General features: G+C 35.1%; 1 protein-coding gene across 1 annotated transcript; it reads left to right on the forward strand.

Annotated features, from left to right (window-relative positions):
• The first annotated feature begins 275 nt into the window (after positions 1 to 275).
• LOC121371267 (fumarate hydratase, mitochondrial-like) lies at positions 276 to 21,909 on the forward strand. The gene is made up of 9 exons (XM_041497026.1): positions 276 to 380; positions 1,590 to 1,709; positions 2,298 to 2,408; positions 9,899 to 10,075; positions 11,698 to 11,853; positions 14,476 to 14,587; positions 17,053 to 17,133; positions 18,094 to 18,297; positions 21,215 to 21,909. The coding sequence occupies exons 1-9, from the start codon at positions 336 to 338 to the stop codon at positions 21,637 to 21,639; spliced, it is 1,431 nt and encodes a 476-aa protein (XP_041352960.1). The 5' UTR covers positions 276 to 335; the 3' UTR covers positions 21,640 to 21,909.
• The last annotated feature ends 385 nt before the right edge of the window (positions 21,910 to 22,294 follow it).

The raw sequence follows: 22,294 nt of genomic DNA on the forward strand, positions 1-22,294 counted from the left end.
CAACATTGGAGGACCAACAGAAAGAATGCCTGTATGCAGTTTGTTCCCATTCCCAATTGTTTAGCTGTCACTAGTGGGCCGGAGATTATACATACAGTTGTATGTAATATACCAGTAGCATCTTGAAAGACTTACATTTAGCATCATCTCCGTTAGCTATCAGTATTTATCCCCATTTTGATTAATAATCTGCAATCGAATGGATTCGAGTTTTAGGGTTTTACTATTTGGCAAAGCTGCAAAAAACGCGTTTTAGACGTTACCTAGCTGCATAGTGTAGGTCACAGTGTGAAGAACGGGTCAGCTTTAGAACTAGCTTCAACAGTTTGTTTTTAATGAATCGCTTTATCAGAAGGTTGTCAACGTGTAGAACAATCATGGTATGATTCCTTACCCATTTTTCACTTTTGTGGTTAATGACCATAATATTTTTCAGTTTCTTATTAAAAGGAAAACTACCATGATGATGATCCTAGCGCACATGTAGATGATGACGTTGATAGTTAGGGCTCTATGCTAGTTCATCAAGATTAACGTCGAGTGCAAGCACCACTGCCAAACATTTTAGGCTAGGTACTGCTTGGATTCTGCATCAGGGCCCAAAACGGCCTGTGGCCACGTCGCCAGATCCGACCAATGTCCTGTTTGGGCTACTTGAATATTAAAAAATGATGGCCTATGGCTATGCATACAGGTAGACAAAAGCGGTCACCCGAAATATCTGTTTTGGTTGTTGATATATAATAATTTTATTATTTTGCAAATGACAACCGTATAATGTATTTTTTGAATTTTATATAAATGACCGCCGTATAGAGACTTGGCAACTGAAGGAGGGGTATATACATGACAGATAATAAATATATTATTTCATGATGAAAATAACTGCGAATATGCTGAAATAAAATAATAAACAGTCAGAACACAAACTCACCATTTATAAACGATTGCAAATTATATTGACTGATTCGCAAAGTGTTAATTCGTTTTAATGTACCACCCCCTTCCTCGATAAAATACCTGTATTAAGCGACCACAGTAAATTTTACTACTACCTAAAAGGAATACTTTAACAGCGATAAGGTGCAGCAAACAACCGATCTTCACACTTTCGTTAAATTACTCATATGATATCGTCTACAATAAACGGTTACATAAATATCGTATTTTCCCACTCTTTTTTTTATGACATAGGCTATAATAATACATTGAAAACTGTTAAATCACACATCTGACATAGATATAGTTGCTATAGTAGCTGCAAGCATGTGAGGGTCATAGCTATGATATTGACATCATTCTGCATCGCTGTAATTGACATTGCTGAATGTTATTAACCAGGATTGTGGAGTTTAGATAATATTTGAGTAATTATTGTTAAAACCCTTTTGTTTCTGCTGAAAGAAAAATAGAAATGATAAAAGATAAAATTTCACATAAAATAATTAGGAGATGACTATCTTGTATTTAACAATTTGTGGACATTATTGCTGGTTTTACTGTCTTAAATTTCATTTTACAGACAACGTGGAGTATGAGGCCTGAATTATGCATTAATTAATTAATATGAATTGAAATGACTTTTTCAGTACCGTTTGGAGTCTGATAGTTTTGGAGAGATTGAAGTTCCTACCGACAAGTATTATGGCAGTAGTACAGCAAGATCTATCATCAACTTCAACATTGGAGGACCAACAGAAAGAATGCCTGTATGCAGTTTGTTCCCATTCCCAATTGTTTAGCTGTCACTAGTGGGCCGGAGATTATACATACAGTTGTATGTAATATACCAGTAGCATCTTGAAAGACTTACATTTAGCATCATCTCCGTTAGCTATCAGTATTTATCCCCATTTTGAAGTAAAACAATTTACCATCTGCAACATAAAAATTTCCAACTTAACTTGCTTTGATACTGTTTCCTGAAGTCAATAATTGACTTTAAATCTCGGTGATTAAACACTTGATAATTCACTTGCTCACTGAGAAAAAAGTTATAATATTTATTTATTTTATATGTATGTATCCAAGTAACTCTATCCTTGATTATCAACTGGGTTGTCTAAGTTCGGTTAAATTCTTACTGATTTAGAAGAAATGTGTTTTATATAATATAAAAAATTCACAAACTGAAAAGCACATTGTCAGTACAATTAATTTAAAAATTAGTAAATTTGTATACTTTATTAATTTTCCCAAATGATCTCATAAACAAACAGATATTTCTGAGATATACATAATGATTTAAACTTAGAACATTCAGCATTCTTATATTCTTGAATTTCTCCATCTTTCAGATTCCAATCATACGAGCATTTGGCATTCTGAAAGGTTGTGCCGCTAAAGTGAATGTTGGTTATGGACTGGACCCAAAACTATCTCAAGCCATAATACAAGCTGCTGAAGAGGTATGGCATTTGTCTTATCCAGGTTAACATTTATGATCCACATTGTTCAAGATATTCAGGGAAATATAACCAGTATGACACACATGTGTCATAATGATCTCACATGCACCATAATGATCTCACATGCACAATGCAGAGCTGCCAACTGTAGTTTTCTACTCTTGGTCGACGTTTGCTATGCTCATGCCCACATTGCTACGCTCAGTTGAAAAAAATCCAGTATGATACGTATGCTAATGAAAACCAGTAATAACTTTTGCAACAGATCAATATAACTGGATGATTAGTGTATTTGGCCAAAGTTTCTACTAACGAATTATGTTTTATTTGACAAGCGTATATGTTTTATCTTTATCACAAATTATAGGTCTATAGAGTACAGTTGAAAAGCAGGCGATTTCTGGCAATTATACTAAAAGTTGGACATAATTTTGGAATACAGTCACTAAAAACTGAATCCTCATTTCTGTGGCTTTTTTTAATTTTTTATTTCAACATATAAAAATATAATTTGTGGATTAAGAACCATTGTAAAACAGTTATATTAAGATGTATTCAATAACAGACATGTAGTTTTACTGTAGGCCGAACCCAGTGTTGTGTACTATAAAACCTTCAAAGAATTGTTCTTCAGTTGTGTTACGCTTGCATGCTGGGAATATAGAAAATTGCATGTAAATGTATGCCAGTTAGGAATAGAGTAATTTTAATTTTAACTTGAAATAAGAATATAAGCATTCAAATTTAGTATTGATCACATCATCGCACAACAGTTAATTTTGGGTTTATTGCATTTCGATCTTGTAAAAACAAAATTCTAGTCATTCATAATCCTGTTCAAATTGCCCGACTTATTTGACAACATTCGTTACATTTCGGGCATGTCTGTATCCTTTAACCGATGACAAGCGTTATCTATGCTACAACTAGCATGACCCAGTCTTTTGCGGTTACTATGACATAATTATTTGGTGTTTTCTTTTGCTGCTGTTTATGACATTCGGCCATGCTACGCTCAAATATCATTTGCTACGCTCAGCTTGCTATGAATGCTACTCTCACTTGTGGCTAGGGGTTGGCAGCTCTGACAACGAATGACGTAATTTAAGGAAGCAACATCATCAAACCTGTCAACCTTTAGTCAAGAGAAAGCAGGTGGTGTGTGTTGAAAAAGCAGGAGATTTGTTAAATTAACACAATTTAACCCAAAATCACAAGATTTAAAAAATATATATATTACAATAAGTTATATGAACATTACATAATGTCATTTATCATATAATATCTTACATTTTTAGTGCAATCAAAGTACAATTCCAGTTGCAGTTTCTATAAGGTTTTTTTAATTATTGTTTTAACATAAATAAATAGCAGTGATAATTAATGTTAACTTAAAATACGGTGGTTCAAATGTGACATACAAAATACAGTAAAAACTAATCATATTTAATTATCTTTATTAAATTTATTCTAGGACACAATTGTCTTGGCCAAGTCTATCTTTCAGTTTATCAAAGGCTTTAAGGTAACGCATGCGCACATAAAAATAACAATGGACTATTCCACAGTTTAGGGAGGTTTTTGTGTTCTCTCAACGTAGTTTCGTTGTCAGTATTGTTTTAAGTAATTTTATAACAAAGGACAAATTACATCTGAAATCCTGCCATCAAGACCTAAATGATGCAATAATGGTCCCCGGATTACTGCAATAAACACTTGAACACAATGCTATAAGCACTACGATGAGTCTTGTTGCGCGAGATGTCAACATTATACATCGCCAGTTTTAGTAACTGCTTTTACTTTTTCTTCTTTTAATATTAGTTTTTATTGTTTCTGGTAAAATATTAAAGGTTTGTGGAACATTTTATGATGGAATTTTCTAGAATGTTTTGGGTTTCGTATGCAATTAACCGATGTTTTTCTTTATAAAGCTATTCAAATATGCGACATAATTTGTATTGATTTAATGCTATTTGGTTCTGTGCAGCCGATATGCAATAATGTGGCTTCGACTATATGTGATATTTTTCAGATCACATACTTTAAGAATTTAATAACTTTGCAAGTTAGATGTAAATTAGTCGATGTCTCGGTACTAGGTTTATTGACATTTAAGCAAACATACTTGGGTGACACTCCATGATTGACGTATGCATTCATAGTCATCAAATAAAAACACTTCAATGGCAATTTGACACTGAAAGCTGTCCAGCGTTCAGAAAACAAAAAACATTAGGCATAACTTTATTTTGATGTAAGGACATCCAAAATGACGTCATTCGAGTTTGACGTCATTTCCATTCAAAAATACACCGCGCCACATATTCTTACGTCATTTGAATATCTAGTAATGGCGGACTGGGATTAAAGTTGCGGGTACAGTTTACAAAAACATGTTGTATTAAGCTTGAGCTTATATGATAAAGAGATTATTACCCTCGTGTATTTCGGTATCGTCATTATCATATATTAGGAATAAAAATAATGCCAGAGGCTCGCATAATACAATTTTTATTCCTAATATATGATATTGACAATACCGAAAAACACTTTGGTAATAACCTCTATATATACTTGTTAACGTTTGATCTTGGCATTTAAAAAAAAAAAAAAAAAAAAAAAAATATATATTATTATTAATTTTTTTTAAAGTTTAAATATTATTATGATTTAATACATTTTTTTTTTTAAATAACTCTTTTATCCAAAAATGTTAAGAACACGAACAAGAAATAAAAAAATTAATTAGTACATTTACGGTATTTTTTACCGTATTACACCTACAGCCGTTACAAGTTATGTTACATCATCATTTGTGGTTAGTGTAGCTAAGTACCTAAGACAGATTTATATAAATCTTATAAATTAATATTCAGTTTTTACTATTATGAGGAACAGTGGCGTGGTACTTATTTAAAATCATTATAATGATGCAATAAATATTGTATTTCCATTAATCATAAGTGAAACCTCATTACGAACATCCTGTGAAATTTACCAGATATATATCCATTTCCGTGAGTAACTTTATGTCAAACACAACATTTATTAATTGTAAAAAAATAAACTCTTGAAGTGTACCCTTGTTACCAACATTTTACTGCACAAACATACAAAATTAACAGACACAAGTATGTTTGTATAGCTAATTGGTTTTTTCATTGTCTTGCTGTGACATGTGATTTTAACATGCATTGTGTGTATTGTCGCTGTCAGCTCTGGGCCAGAGTGCTTTTTTAACAATATAAATATCCCACAAGTCCTACTTCAACAAAGTCAGGACAATTCGGCCTGTTACATTCTCGGAAACCGAAAGTAGTCGACATTTTCCGAATGAGAATGAGTTACTTCCCTTATGTTATTTTGGCAAAACGGGATTGATTTTTTTTTTTTTATGCTTACAAAAATGTCATTTAACAGGAGAAATTGTCTCCTGCTCAGGGTCCGGGAGACTCCCGCGGAATCCGGGAGGGTTGACAGGTCTGAACATCATAACTTAATGAGGCTTCCACAGTCTTATTTCTGGGTAAACACTTAACAAAATAACATCATGCATTTCGGAAAATAGCGTCGTTTCGTCTTCTCCTTCCAGTTACATTTGAAACATTTTGACATGGTCCTAGCTTGTTATTCATAAAAATAATGTTATGGATAATAAAGAAATTATTACACTTGCATGCAAATCATACTGATTCTACGAAACTTGTGTTGTAAAATCAGTACAGCACACTAGCTCATATAATAATCTCTGTTTATTTCACATATGGGCTTCGATATCTGAGGTAATATATATATTTATCATATCACTACTAAGGAATAGCATTGGGCATGCCCATTACATAAATCACATATTTTGAGACATAAGTATGCAAATATTTAGAATATAAGTATGCAAATTACATTATTATGCAAATTATATACCGAAAATGTAGAACTATTTTGAAGTCGGAGATAGCGTTACTATCGATAAAAAAGGAAGTGCTACAATCAAAGCAACTCTACCTTCCGGTAATTATATAGTTATGATTGACGGGTCCATTTATCAAGCTGAATTGTCACCAGAACGTTTACAGTTAGTGCAAACAGGGGATAGGGTAGAGCCACGGACATCGAGGCAGACGCCACAATCTGGCAGGCCCAAAAACAAAACTCGTAGATTTGTAGAAGTAGATGATACGATGATTGGTAATGTCATTACAGAAAATGAAAATAAGAATACTGCCAAAAAAACTCTATACGACATGCGCATTTTTGAAAACTATCTACAATCAATCAATGAGTCCAGACCAATACATGAAATGCCCCCCAAAGAACTCGATGTAATTCTGTGCAGGTTTTACATCAGTGTACGAAAAGAAACCGGGGGACATTACGAACCGAACAGTCTTACCTCTTTCCAAAGCAGTATCAAAAGAACACTGAAATGTAGGCGATATGGATTTTCAGTAACATCTATTGAATTTTATCCAGAGAGGTCCTAAAATCCCAAAAAATTTAATTGAAGAAATCCGGACTGGGCAATCTGTCTCTGCGTGCCGCCCACTTAATGACAACGAGATTGAACAGTTGTGGGAAAATGGTGTCATTGGTATTAACAAGCCTATGAGTGTAATAAACTGTCTCTGGCTTTTCAATGCCATCCATTTTGGCCTCCGGGGAGTGAACGATCACTATAACATGCGTTGGGGTGACGTTTCAATTTTGCATGACGATGATGGTCACGAATATTTGTAGCTGTCAGGCGCGGATCCAGGATTTTTAAATAGGGAGGGCACGAAGCGCCCGAGATTCCTAGAGGGGTCCGGGGGCATGCTCCCCCACGAAATTTAAGTGGCCTGAAACGCGATTTCCTCGCATCTGAGTAACAAAATAGCTATATTAATGTATGTTTTTGGTATTGTCATACTGTTTTTGTTATCTTCAAAATTTCATAAACTCTGGTCTCTTCTTTTTTTTAAAAGTTAAAGTGGTCATCTCTCCTTCCCATATTAGGCTGGGTTTCCGTTGACTGCAGCTGCCGGTAAATGGGAAGAAATATCGAAACAGTTATTTCAGTAATATACATTGCTTTGAACAACTGGGCCAATGTGTATCAACAGCCATGGTATGTAATATCTTGCTGCTAATCTGAAAGAGTAGCCCCTGGAGTCGCGGCAGCGAGTTTCCTTTCTCATTGTTTTGTGGTCCTTAACCATATTTCTGACGCTATATAAACGTCAATAAAATGTGTTGGGTATATTGTTAGTACAAATATTAAAGCAGTCAGAAACATGTTTAATATACAGTCAGTAACATTTTATGCAGAAACATATATTTGTTATGTAATTACAATCATTAAAAAGTTTCTGTTGGTCGATACCATCTTAAAAATTGCAGTAAACTCAGGAATGTCCCTTTAAGACGATTTTCATGAACAAAATATAATTTAAAGACTCTTGGGAAATAAGTGCATTTTTGTGTAATTCCACTCTAGTGTATGCTATAGTTAAAAAAAAATAATAACTTGACCCCAAAAATAGGGGTGGCCCGGGCCCCTTGGGCCCCCAACTAAATCTGCGCCTGGCTGTCCATGAGGCAGGAAAAAAACCGCCCTGGCGAAAATCCCCGCGATTGCAGAGACGTTATTCCAAAAATGTGGGCGAACACACAAAATCCCCTTCGATGTCCCGTTGAAGTTTTCAAGTTTTATTCTTCAAAACGACCGCAAAACATCTGTGAAGCTGACGACCCATTCTACATTGCTACACACACACTCGGTATGCCGAAAGCAGGAGAACAGTGGTTCCTCAGGCAATGCATTGGTAGAAATAAACTTGCAGGACTGATGAAAAACATGTGTTCGAGTGGTAATATTTGTACCACTAAACGCCTGACGAACCACTCTGCACGCAAATATCTGGTCCAAAAACTGAACGACAATCACGTTCCTGCTCATCAAATCATGCAGATAACAGGACACAAAAATATCCATTCAGTTAATGCATACTGCCATATAAATCACGACCAACACAAAGAACTGTCGCACATTCTGTCAGTGCCATCTACATCTGGTGAATACTCAAGTTTGGTTCCTGCGTGTTCGTTTTCGAAGGAAATCCGACAACACTTAAATTCTAAACAATCAAAGATCATCAATATTTACGGCAGTGTGAACACCATGTTTGGAGGCAATGTCAGTGGGGGCAACATCGTAATAAATGTGGCTCAGCCTAAAAGTCCTGTTGTCCCCCTAAAACGACGAAGAATAATTTTCGACAGTGATTCAGACTCAGACTGAACTTGATGAAGCCCTTAAATAGGTCAGGCCTATGTCTGACAATGACGTAGTACTCAACAAAATGCCGCGAAAAGTTAATTTGAAAAATTTGGCTATTGTCAATTATTTTATTATAATTTCATTGTTTATATATAAAACTGTTAAATTAGTATTAAATTGTTTAAATAGCTACAATCTTTGTTTCCGCTTTTAACCTAGTTTCAGAAAGCATAGATAACCTTCAAGGTGTATTGACAAACCGATTATCAGCTGAGTGATTACGTCCGAGCGTTGGGGTTTTGTTTATTAATCATTTAAGTGGAAAATAAACAAAATTGACAGTGATATGATAAATAGAATTCGCAGAGCCTCGACAAATACAGATTAACAAAGCCTCGGTTGATATTTCCCATATTAAAAAATATTCGTGACGAATCCTCTATATATATATATATATATATATATATATATATATATACTTGGCAAAACAATTTTTTTAGCTTAAAATTGTTTTAACTTTACGAAATAGAGGAAATAACTATGTTGTATTTTACCAGACGTTAACTCTGGATTTACGGTCTCAAATTGAGTTTTACAGTGTCAACTATGTGATGTTATGTTTGATGGAATTGTTTTAGACAGAAGAGGGATTTGTATTTTAAAAAGACAGTTAAAAGTGACAAAAGCTGTTTTACAATATTAATTCACTTGGAACATATAATCCATATTTCCTCAATAAATAGAAAATATTTAAAATGTATGTAACGAACAGCATCTGTCATGATTTTGAGATAGAGTTAAATGTCAGGATGGAAAGAAAACATGGATCTTAAATAAACGAAAGAAAAGCAGACTAGTGGGATTGAAAAAGAGGACATATATCAGGTCTTTAGCATGCAATATAAATATCTAGTGAAAGTGAATTATAATGAGCAGAATCTCATGAAATTGATGGGCGCATAAGGTGAAAAACTCTGGGCTTAAATGTATTAATTTTTAAATGTTGCATAACTGAGGAATCACATTAAAAAAAATTTGAAAAAAGATTAGCCTCAAAATCCCCACAATCTCTCATGGATTAAAGCAGTCCAAATTCTTGTAGTTTTATCTGAATAATATTGAACAAACTTTGTTTACATGTTCTGTTTATCCATCTAGTTTAATATAGGTTTTGTAGTCAGATTTTAATATGTTAAAGTAATTGTGTGATTTTTTATTGTAATTTCTTCAGGTGGCTTCTGGGAAGCTGGACGATCACTTCCCACTGGTTGTGTGGCAGACGGGGTCTGGAACCCAGACTAACATGAATGTAAATGAAGTGATCAGTAACCGAGCCATTGAAATGCTTGGTGGCAAGCTGGGCAGCAAGAAGCCGGTGCACCCTAACGATCACGTCAACATGAGTCAGGTAGCATCATTTACAGCAGCAGCACCAGTCTGATTGTGCTAGAATCTTACTGGGCACTCCATCTGTCAGGAGATCTGAGAAAAAAGAACATTATTCCACATCCAGATGACCTTTCAGTTGACCCTTCAAAATGTTTTTGATGTTTAAAGAGTCTGATTAAGATAGTTAATATAAACAGTGATACAATAACAACAATTTTTAATTATTTAAATTTTTATCATTTTATACCAATCAAAACTTGCGGAATGGCATTTGTGCCTCCAATTATAGAATGTTGGCACCGACATATTTCTGCAAACCGATTAAGGCATTCAGAATGACAAAATCACCTAAGGTCGACTACAGTGCATTCTCGCATCATCGTTTTGGTTTCATACACAATAAATAAAACATCTTAGTGTAATTTCATAAATGGTATGATTTTGAAAATGTATATATTAAGCATTATCATCAAACAAACAATTTACAAGAGCAATTTTTGCATTAAATATGTTTTAATGCTCTAAAAAAAAAAAAGGTAGTGTCTTGCACTAGTTTATTGTATTGAGATGCAAAGTGACATCATTTGAATACTGATATGACTGAAATTCAAAAACAGCTATGTGATTTTTGTTTAAAGTTAATTTAACACCTATTAAAAAATATTTGTTTCATGTCAGTATAGTTTTATTTTATAAGTGAAAACTACAAATTAAGTTTAAGTTAAAAAAGATCAAAGAAAATCAAATTGTACCATTCGTCAAATACATATACTGATGAAAAGAAATAAGGGAACACATCAAATTGTTGACTAAATTTAATTCACAACTAGCATAATAATGTCTGTATTTCATACCAAGTTGTACTGTGGGAATGAATGTCTGTAGTGTTGAATGTGCTGCCTATATGTTCCCAGTCAACTTCTGATAATATGAATTGATTTTTGATGCAGTCATTATATCTTGTTATCTGTGTGATCCTTTATTTCTTTCCATCAGTATATTATAGTTATTGTATACAGAGCCAAACCAACAGTCCTATGACACAAAATAGCAAGAATATATATTATTTAAATCCGTGGTAAAATGTGTCTATATATTTCCTACATGATACCCAAATCTATTATCCTCTGGGGTTAAAAATTTGTCACACACTAAGAATTACTAAGAATTTCTATAATTATGTTAGTGTAAATTCATGATTATGTCAACACTACCGGTAATTTTAATGCCAGTGTTTTAGAACCAGTGATGAAGACAAAAGATTTAGGTGGATTTAGACTCAAAAGGTGACACTGTATGTATACATGTACCTAGCAAACTATTTAGATGGTATTATTTTCAAAATCATACTGAATTTATGTTTTGATTGTGATTTGAATATATCTGATAGATTGAAATTATTTACTGACAAAACATCAGATGCCAAATATTGTCATTTTGTCAGGGGAGTAAAAACATTTGTGAATAGTAACCCAGTGTAGATGCATCCCTGAAAATGACTGATCTGTTACTAACAGCTGGATTTTTATTATTTTTGTTTTGTTTTTTGTTACAGAGTTCTAATGATACATTCCCCGTAGCTATGTTTTTTGTTACAGAGTTCTAATCATACATTCCCCACAGCTATGTTTTTTGTTACAGAGTTCTAATGATACATTCCCCACAGCTATGCACATTGCTGTTGGCTTGGCGATCAACAAGAGTCTGATTTCCTCCCTAGAAACTCTAAGAGATGCCCTTAATTCCAAAGCTGAAGAATTTAAAGATATTATTAAGATTGGACGCACACACACACAGGTAAGTCAATAGAATTGGACAGCGTTTAGACAGACTGAGCAGGAAAACATTTGTTAGACAGGTTTATGTGCTTTACATCAAACCAAATACATGTGCAGTCAAATATACTACTCAAAAGAATTTAAGGGTCAAAAATTTATAACCAAATAAGTTTCAGAGTGTATTAGACTGATGATGTAAACTACACCAAATTTTTTATTTATTGTTCCATATTTACAAAAAACCACAAATAAACGTCACTGTATACAAGAAAGTCACATGACATGCTGTCAAAGTTGAAGGTTGTCAAACATGGATTTTACACATTAGAACATTCGTTTAATAGTGTGTGAATCCACCCCTGGCGCGAATACACTCGACACATCGTTGCCTCATGCTGTTGATCAGACGTCTGAAGAACTCTTGGGGAATGGCCTGCCACTCTGCCATAAGAAGTTGACCCAGATCATGAAGGTTGGCCGGAGGGGCATGGTTATCCCGAACTCTCCTGCCTAATTCGTCCCAGGCATGCTCTATTGGGGCCAAGTCAGGCGAATATGCTGGCCAATCCATCCTGGCGATACCTTGTTGTCTGAGAAAGTCCGTTACCACCCTGGTGCGGTGGGGTCTGGCATTGTCATCCTGCAGAACTGCCCCGCCACCAGTCTGCTGAAGGCCTGGGAGAACCAACGGCCGGATAATCTCATTCAGATAGCGGATTCCATTCAGATTGCCATTCACCACATAGAGGGGGGTCCTGTGGTGGATAGAGATGCCGCCCCACACCATGACGCTGCCACCACCGAACCGGTGACATTGTCTAACGTTAAGGTCAGCGAAGCGCTCCCCAGGACGTCTGTAGACACGAACCCGACCGTCGTTGAACTGGAGACTAAACCTGGACTCATCAGTGAACATCACTCGACCCCACTGAACACGTTGCCACCGCAGATGAAGCGTGCACCAGTGACGTCTGGCCGTTCTGTGACGTGGTAGGAGTGGTGGTTGAACAGCCTGGCGACGGCAGTGTAGATTATTGGCTCTCAGACGATTGCGTATGGTTTGATCAGACACTCGAGTTCCAGTCGCAGTCCGCAGATTGTCACGTAATCGGCGTGCAGTGGTTGTGCGTTGACGTAGAGCCATATTGGTGATGTAGCGGTCCTCTCTATTTGTAGTATTTCGGGGTCTTCCCGAACATGGACGATTTCGAACAGAATTCGTTGCTTGGTACCGTTGCCACACTCGGCCAACGACACTCTGACTGACACCAAGTCTCAGAGCAACATTTCTTTGCGTATTGCCATCCTGAAGCCAAGCAATAGCCCTTCCTCGATCTTCGATAGTCAGTTGAAGTCGTACCATTGTCAAATTTGGAGTGTGCACCGTACACGAACGCAAGCTCCAATTATACGGAAATTCAGTATTGGGAACATGGAATACACATGCAAAGCGTGCAAATGAAGCGCTTTGTGAAAAAGCATAGTTATGGGCACTTAGCAGACCTTTCGCCCTAATTTACGTGCAAATGTAAGCATGTTTTTGCCATTAGAACTAGTCGACAGTGTCAATGACAGTGGATTTTAATTCATTTATGGGTTGCTTAGACCTACTTTCGTCAAAATGGAACAATACCATGCGTGACATTATGGTCTAGCTAATATAATTGACATTCAGAAAATAATGTCGAAAATATTGTCTGACCCTTAAATTCTTTTGAGTAGTATAGTTTGAAAGCATTATTGTCACTTGCCATTGCTGAACTCGGGGATTTCTGGCCAGGTCAGAATATATGTGGTGTATGCTGACCTGTTAAGCATACTTTGGTTTTTGTTTGATTACTGATATATAATCCCAGAATCAACCAAGTTCTTCAAATAACATGACCACTACATGTTTACCAAATAACATGACCACTACATGTTTACCAAATAACATGACCACTGTGAAACATTGTTATATTGGCCTGGTAGATTGGGAAGTTTACCAAATAACATGACCCATGTGAAAATAGTCATATTGGACTGATGGGTTGTGAAATTTATCAAATAACATAACTCCTGTGAAAATAGTCATATTGGATTGATGGGTTGTGAAATTTATCAAATAACATGATTAGTATGTAGATAGACAGAACCGCATACCAGTTGTTTTGTCAGGTTATTTATTGCAGGAGTTTATAGTACACAATAATATACCATGAGACCTTGTAGGATACTATAAATGAATGCAATAAATAACATGACAAAACGACTGGTATATGGTTCTGTATTTATTACATACCACCTTCTATATTATGATTAACAAAAGTTTAACTAAATAACACAACTTACTTCGTCTGAAAAGTTAGCTGGATTTTATGGAATTGACGGAACACTGAGCATCCTGGCTAGGAACATGACATCATTCCTGGCTAGGAACATGACATCATTTGGGGTGAACATGTACTACTCATGCAAGATTTTGTATCACAAATGTGGTCAATATAATATTGTTTTATTGCAAGGTCTTTATCACTATAGTAAGATTAAATGGGTATGTAATAAATTGTCATATTGAATTTATGGATTGGAAAGACATTTATCATTTTCAATCAAACCCATAATGTGTATGTGTTAAATATTTCAACGGTGTTCTTTGCAGGATGCTGTACCTTTAACCTTGGGTCAAGAGTTTGGAGGATATGTTCAACAGATGGATTATGGGATAGAGAGAGTTAAATCTTCACTGCCACGATTGTATGAACTTGCTGCTGGTATACTGTAGCTTAGTGTTTAACTCACCACTAATATTGTTTATTTATGCCTACTTCTATCCAAAAGATCTTAAAAATTAGGTATATTAAAGTACATTTGGTGGGGGTGGGGGAAGCAGGCAGCAGACTTGACAAATAGATTCTAATCTTTCAAATATTAAAACGACACTTGTGTGCAATTTGTAGTGGATATTGTGAAATGCACATGATTGCAAGTGAAATGGGAATATGGTTTGCTTTTTAAATGTCTGTTTAAGTTTCACTTCTATTTTGCAACCTGTCTTTGGCATAGGTAAAATGTTCTTAGTTATTGTTCTAATTTTACATAACTAACAATTAACTTGAGTTATTTTCTTTTGATTTGCTGTAAATGTTATCCAAGTTATAAACTTGAAATACAGAAGTAGAGGTTTTTGTGATATCTTGCTGTACCGATAATTGTACTAACAATTGTCCTTTTGTAATGTAGAAAGTTTGCTTTTGATGTTTACCTTTTTAACAAGAAACAGTAACAATTTGTTTAATCTACAGAAACAGTGTCAACACAACAAACTTGCTCATTGTGAATAATAACCGTTAATGGATACTAATATTTATAAAAAGTTAAATAGAAAATAAAGATACTACTTATCTTCAGAGTTTTTTCAATACGAGTTGGATATGTATTTAAATGAGTTGTACGGTAAATATTATCTGTCAGACATGAATGTAGTATTCTATATCTTACAATTAAACAGGTGTCAGGGCTAGCTCTAGCACTCGCCAAATTCAACAATTGAAAATTTTAATAACAATTGACAAATTTTATTTTAATTTGGCAAATACATTTTATGTAATAATTGTAATTTTATATGAAATAACTGGGTTTTTGCAATTTTTGAAGTTTAAATACTGTAGATCTTGAAATTAACGCGTACCTAAATTAATGCGAGTGACAGTGGGCAGACTAAAATGCGACATGAATTTAATGCGAGTGGCCTCCATTTGAAATATTACTTTACTAACAACACACGTCCGTGTAGTGTTTTGTTCAATCCAAGTTACAGTTGTCTTCAATGAGATCAACTTATTAACATATCTGTGTACACATCAGTTAACCTGTTTAGTCCTTAGTGTTTTTGGTGAGATCAGCTCCAAGCATATTTTGCAGCGTTCAATTACGTAACGGGTATGGTTACATAAATCTGGTTAAACATTAGCAGATATGTACCATTACAACTGTATCTTAAGAATGTAGACATATTTCAAAGTCATAACAAAAGAACAATTCACCCAACTAAGTTGCAGTGAATTTGAACAGTGAAATCAAAGAAACGGTCGACCTCAGGATTAGTGTGCTAAAACCCATTCACACGCGATGTATTATGTCGGCTTTTGATAGGATGATGGCCAAAGACCCTGCAATCATCACGCGTGGCTGGCATCTTGTTAGATTATTGTACAATTAGTATGTCTCGTTTACAATGAATTGTGCTCTAGTTGTTTTATATATGTATTAGAATTTTAATCTTTCTTTTAAAACTGACACATAAATGTAGCTTGCTAGACTAGTCAACAATTAGTCAGTCTTGACTACAATGAATTGTTTTTCAGTTGTGTTATATGTTAGAATTTTAATCTTTGTTTGTTTTGTTTTAATAACATGGGATACATAGACAAAACATTGAAATAAATGCGTCATTATTAATGCGAATAAGACGAGCTCGCAGTTTTTGCATTAATATTATGATCGCATTAATTTCAGTATCTACAGTACTTGATTTAGCAAAAATGTCTACTCACCCAGAGCTACCCCTAAGTTTTCAACTAAGCTTATTTATGGCACTTGTGGTACCAGTTAAAGGGACTATTATGAGTTAGCTGCCATTGTAACATGTTTGCAAAATACAGTCTTTTTGATTACTAAAATATTACATCTAGAAGATATTTTCTTGTTTAGAATATCAGTGTCTCTGTAAACAAGATGTTTGTTGTCGTTTGTAGTAGCCCAAATCGGATTCTACCTTCCAATAATTTCATACTTGGTAAAATAAATATACATGTAAAATGAAAAATGACTGCTTCAAACATTAGCACATGACCACAAACACTTTGGACATGCAGACACTGGTTTTCTAAACAAGAAAATGTATCTGATATGTTATTTTAGTCACCAAAAAGGATCTGTTAGTTAAGAACACCTTTCAATGGCTCCAAACTCAGGACAACTCCAAACTCAGGACAGTCCTTTTAACTTTTGCATCACAGAGCAATCATTTTCAGGTTAACTTATATGTTACAGAACAATGAATTTTGATTGTGCTCTTTCACTGGATCATAGGGTTATGGTTACTGAGTCATCTAGATGCAGCCAATCATATGTCTTTAAATTGATATCACATGTATGTGTGTTATTGGTTTATTTTATAAATAATAAATGATGTTCTCACCAAAGGGTTTGTAAGAAAATAGATTTATTATTTTAGGTGGAACTGCAGTAGGAACAGGTTTGAATACAAAAATTGGATTTGCAGAAAAAATATCAGAAGAAATAGCAAAGTACACAGGTAAAATATATACAGTATTGTAAAAAATATATATTTAAAAATGTGCGGATCATATATATTTTTGACCCTGGAAAAAGTTAGATTTTATATTGTAGGTATTGCTTAGACTTACTGATCATCATTCCAGTTTGTGCAAAATGCTTGGTGATTGATACAATGATGCCTAAATTTATGTACATAGTGTTTGGGCAATGGTCTTGGGAAGGATAAACCTGGTTGGTAAAACCAATCTCCATGTTCTCATAGAAACATTGACAGGCACCCGTTACAGGGATCAAATACTGGATCAATACATTCCATTTTATGCATGTACTTGAGATCCTGGTTTTATCCATATTATGCTAGGGTCAATAATAACTATCGTCATAGAAAACCATTGTGTGACTGGAGTGGCCAGCCAAATCGCAGGACCTCAAACCAATTGATCATGTGTGGAACATGCTACAAGTAGTCATTTCACATCGCCGGGTCCAGCCACAGAATCTGCAGGACCAATGTAACAAGTATCGACAGAGTATGCCATTAAAATCGGGCATTCACAAACATTTTGAAACCAGTGGTTTACATTAAGCAGCACAATCCATCTGCACATGCATGCCTTACAGTCAAAACTGACAGCACATTTAAAATAATTCCTTCAATCAAATTGGTATGAAAATATGGTATGATAAAGGTTTGCATTCACGGTTTCATTTTCATTATTTTTATAACTTTGATGTCACTTATTGGAGAGGTGAGCTTAATATGTTGAATATGACCGTTATAATCCAATCATACCCGTAACATTAATGTGTGTGCTTCTCTATCAACTTCTGACGGATGTATCACTGTACCTCACCAGTACTCTTTACTGAATTTTTTAGAAAGTTCTATGTAATGGGAATTCAGACAAGTTTGAAATTAAAATGTAACCTTATTTTAATGAATGGAAATAGTTTAACTCATACTTATATCCTCCAGGTTTGCCATTTGTTTCTGCGAAAAACAAGTTTGAAGCATTGGCTGCTCATGATACGATGGTGGAGGTCCATGGAAACCTCAATGTGTTGGCATGTAGTCTGATGAAAATAGCCAATGACATCCGCTTTCTGGGGTCCGGGCCTCGCTGTGGCTTCGGAGAACTCTCCCTGCCTGAAAATGAACCTGGGAGTAGCATAATGCCAGGTAGTGAGGTTTCTTCTTTTTTTCTATTTCGAAAGATTATGTTTAAAACATTTTTTTTCTTTACAACAATTATTGTTGTTGTTGTTGTTGTTGTTGCAATGTTTTTAAAAATTATTATTGTAGGATAAAAGGCAGTTTGGACTTCAATTTTATTATTTATCAAATTTGAGCAAACAGTAAACATTTAAAAAGTGGTCAATTTTAAGTTTCAATTAACTAACAAACCAAAATATGTGTTAGTCTCCAAAAGGCATCCCATTTTTTAATTACATTTTTGGCAAATTAATAATGCAATGTATTTCCTGAATTAAACCATAATTTGTATTAGTGATTTGGCGAATGACACCATAAACCCTGAACATATACAGATAAAAAAAAAAAATCCTTTATTTATGGTTTTAAAAATAAATTTGATAGCTAATAATTAAAAACCTTATTAATATACAGTATATAAAACAAATACATAAACATTACAGTATTAAAAATAAAAAACAAAAATACCATCCCAGTTATTAATGAAGTGACTTTTTGTAAAACGCATGGGGAAAAAACACTGCTCAGTTGATTAGACAGATCAGTATGATGCAATGCAGGTATGAACACATGCAAATAATAGAGCTAATTACTACGTGAATGGTTCTTTTGTTCTTGAATTTGCATCTGAAGTCCAGAATAGAAGGCATCTGGTGTTGACTGATTTTTTGTTTCCTAATAAATTAACGGTAGCTGAACGGGACTTTAAAACTGTGCTGGTTTACACATAATACAGGTTTAGATAGATGCCGGTTTGGACAAAGAAAGTCCACTCTGTGTGTGTGTGTGCGTGCGTGCGTGTGTATATACTAACTTTGTTTGTGTATATATATATATATATATATATATATATATATATATAGTAGAATCTCATTGGCTTGAACACTGCCGGTGCATCAAAGTCTGTTCGACCCATCGGGTAGTTCGAACCATGCATTCGGCCGTTGTCGGGTGCTTCTGTAACACAAAAACCAATTGGAACACCTCGCATATTTCCGTAAAACTGGCTTGGGTGAGATGGTCCGATTGACTCATGAGTAACGAAGTCGTCATCAAATGTCGGATGAGATACATATTTGTAACTATTATTTATCACCGTTAAATAAACAAATAACAAACACACTGTATTTATAAATATTTATTTCTTTAAAAAATCGTTCTTTACTATGCTGTTGAGAAAAACGTTGAGAAAAAAATTAATGCATGAAGCACAGGCGGAGGGCCTTTACCTGTTATTGTTGCAATCACTACATTACAATGATCTCTCCTGTATTTCAAGTTAAAAACAGAATATGCCGATGCTCAGGCATAGAGTAGCGATTAAAATGATTAAAGTAAACCGGCGAGGCCTGGCTAGGCTCACCAATTGATTGGTGTTACAGGCAAGGTTCAGTCAGCTAACGATTGTCGTAGTACAATTGTTTGTACTAGAAAGATAATTACCGATAGGTGCTAAATAAACAACATGATAAGCCGGCATATGATGTAGGATTAATTTGTTCCACTTTCAAACTTACTTCAAGACTGACATAAAAGGGTCGATAAATATTTTTGTACATAAATATTTTTTGTATTTCTTCGGATAGACTTAGACGTTCGAGCTAAATATGTTTCATTTTACAGTTAGGACCAATAAACTGGTTTGAGAGAAAGCTTCTGTTCGACCCTAGGGGTATTCGACCAATCAGCACCATAAAAGGGTTTAATAGAGAAAAAAATCGGGAAATTGTTCTTGATTCGAGAATACCGGTAGGTTCGACCGTTGGGCGTTCGAGCCAATGAGTTTCTACTGTGTGTATATATATATATATATATATATATATATATATATATATATATACGCACGCACGCATGCACGCACGCACACACAAAATGTTTGTATTTAATTATGAAATACAAGCCCCATATTTTTTATCGTTCTAGGCTTGGTACCCTCCACTGGCGTGGGTAGGATTTTATATTGGGATTGTTGGGGGGGGGGGGGGGGGTAGGGAGAGAACCCACACTGTATATATGATTTTAGAAAATTTAATAGTTTAAAAAAAAAGTTAGATGGGGTGGGGGTGGGTTCCCTATGCCACTGCAGGGATGGCGCATGGCCTAGCACTTTTCAAAGAGGCACTTTTGTGGGTTATATTTGTTGTATCTGTGAAAATGTCGTCAATTTGAAAGAAGAGTCGTACCACTGTATTTTAAACTGCCACCCCTGCTCTGGTATCCTCCCCCCCCCATACCCTTTGAGCTCTAGTTTAGGTCGTGGTTTCTTGTTTGCTGTATTATGCGCCATTGTAGAACATGTGCCGGTGGGGATACAGGATATGTTAAAAAAAATATATATAAAAAATAGGTGTCATATTATCGACCACCTTAAATAATTGTCGTAATCCCCAGTGATGAAGTGGTCACTGCAGATCCTATCCCATCATGATGGTCCTTTTCATTATGCATGGGTTCTGTTTAAGAATCACTTCCATGCAAACCCTGTAATTGTCGGTTTTTTTAAAGTTTTGAAAAACTGCTGCTTATATATCCAAACACTAAACAATGATTCCATCCATACAATTCAATAGAATAAAAATTTTGTGTTTTAAAATACACATGTTCCAACTTCCCAGTAAAATGTCTGAAAGGCTGTGAATCACGCTTTCATGTTATGCCGGTTAGTGCGTCACAGGGTCATGTGACTTGACTCTTGGAGTCGACAGGCGTTTTGGCAAGCAATGGGAAAAACGTGACCTTTTATTGCGAATATATTAAAAACGGGTAAATTTAAAAAAAAATATTTTATTGATACTTCATATATTTTTTGTAAATGGTATGCATAGATACCAAACAATGGTGAATTATGTTTTTGATAAACGTTGACCTTTAAATGTTTTTGCAGGGAAGGTGAATCCAACTCAGTGCGAGGCTATTACAATGGTAGCTGCACAGGTGATGGGCAATCAGACGGCAGTTACCATTGGAGGCAGCAACGGTCATTTTGAACTGAATGTCTTTAAACCGTTAATTGTACGAAATGTTCTGCAGTCGACACGTCTCCTTGCTGACTCGTGCGTCTCATTTGCCAAGAATTGTGTGGTTGGCATAGAAGCCAACAGAGAGAACATCAACAATTTGCTGAACCAATCCCTGATGTTGGTAACTGCGTTAAATCCCTACATTGGCTACGACAATTCTGCCATGGTTGCCAAGCTGGCCCACAAGGAGGGGATAACTCTGAAGCAAGCAGCTCTCAAATTGGGAGTTCTTTCTGAAGAAGAGTTTGATAAGTACCTCAAGCCAGAAACAATGCTGGGACCCAAGTGAAGTGGATTATTTTCTATATTATCCACATGGTTCAAAGCGGCCGGTGAAGAACATTTCTGCAGATTGTATGGATACAGATTTCATGTGCATTCACTTAATACATCTGTAGCCTGTATGTAAACTGCATGGTCAACAAGATCTTAGCTAAAATTAGCTCTACTGGGTCTACCAGTAGATCTAACAGTATTGCGTGGACTCCCATGTCCAGGTGACTTCCATCTATAAATAACAATTTAAATATCAACCAATTACACTTTGCTTTTTATAGCGTTATTCGGGAGCATACAAATTAAAAAAATATCGGGCGAGACTATTTATTCAATAGACGAACTTGTTGGTCTATTTCAACATTGAAAAAACAGGGGTAAAAGTACAGTAATAAACTCTGGATTGTATACTAGTATAAACAGATTTTATGGTTATACCATTTTTTCGTCTTGAAATGAATTTTAAATAAAATTTTATATTGCAATTAGTTTCCAGCATACTTCGTAATTCACCCGAATCATTTCGTATACCCTCGGCATAATCCCGAATGTTTTCAAATTCTTTTCAAATCACTGGCATAATTTTGCAAGTACGGTTTTGATTGGTCGAATGAAAGGTCAACCAGACATAAGCTCCAATGGGCTGCTGTTAGATCTACATGTAATAG

The sequence above is a fragment of the Gigantopelta aegis genome, chromosome 4, assembly GCF_016097555.1.
Source record: "Gigantopelta aegis isolate Gae_Host chromosome 4, Gae_host_genome, whole genome shotgun sequence".
In the NCBI taxonomy this organism is placed as follows: Eukaryota; Metazoa; Mollusca; class Gastropoda; order Neomphalida; family Peltospiridae; genus Gigantopelta; species Gigantopelta aegis.

Bases quoted from the DNA above. Each gene is read 5' to 3' on its own strand.
- LOC121371267 (XM_041497026.1), top strand. From the start codon at position 336: ATGAATCGCTTTATCAGAAGGTTGTCAACGTGTAGAACAATCATG. The intron at 381-1,589 runs GTATGATTCCTT...TGACTTTTTCAG, and splicing joins CAACGTGTAGAACAATCATG to TACCGTTTGGAGTCTGATAG. The intron at 14,588-17,052 runs GTATACTGTAGC...TTATTATTTTAG, and splicing joins ATTGTATGAACTTGCTGCTG to GTGGAACTGCAGTAGGAACA.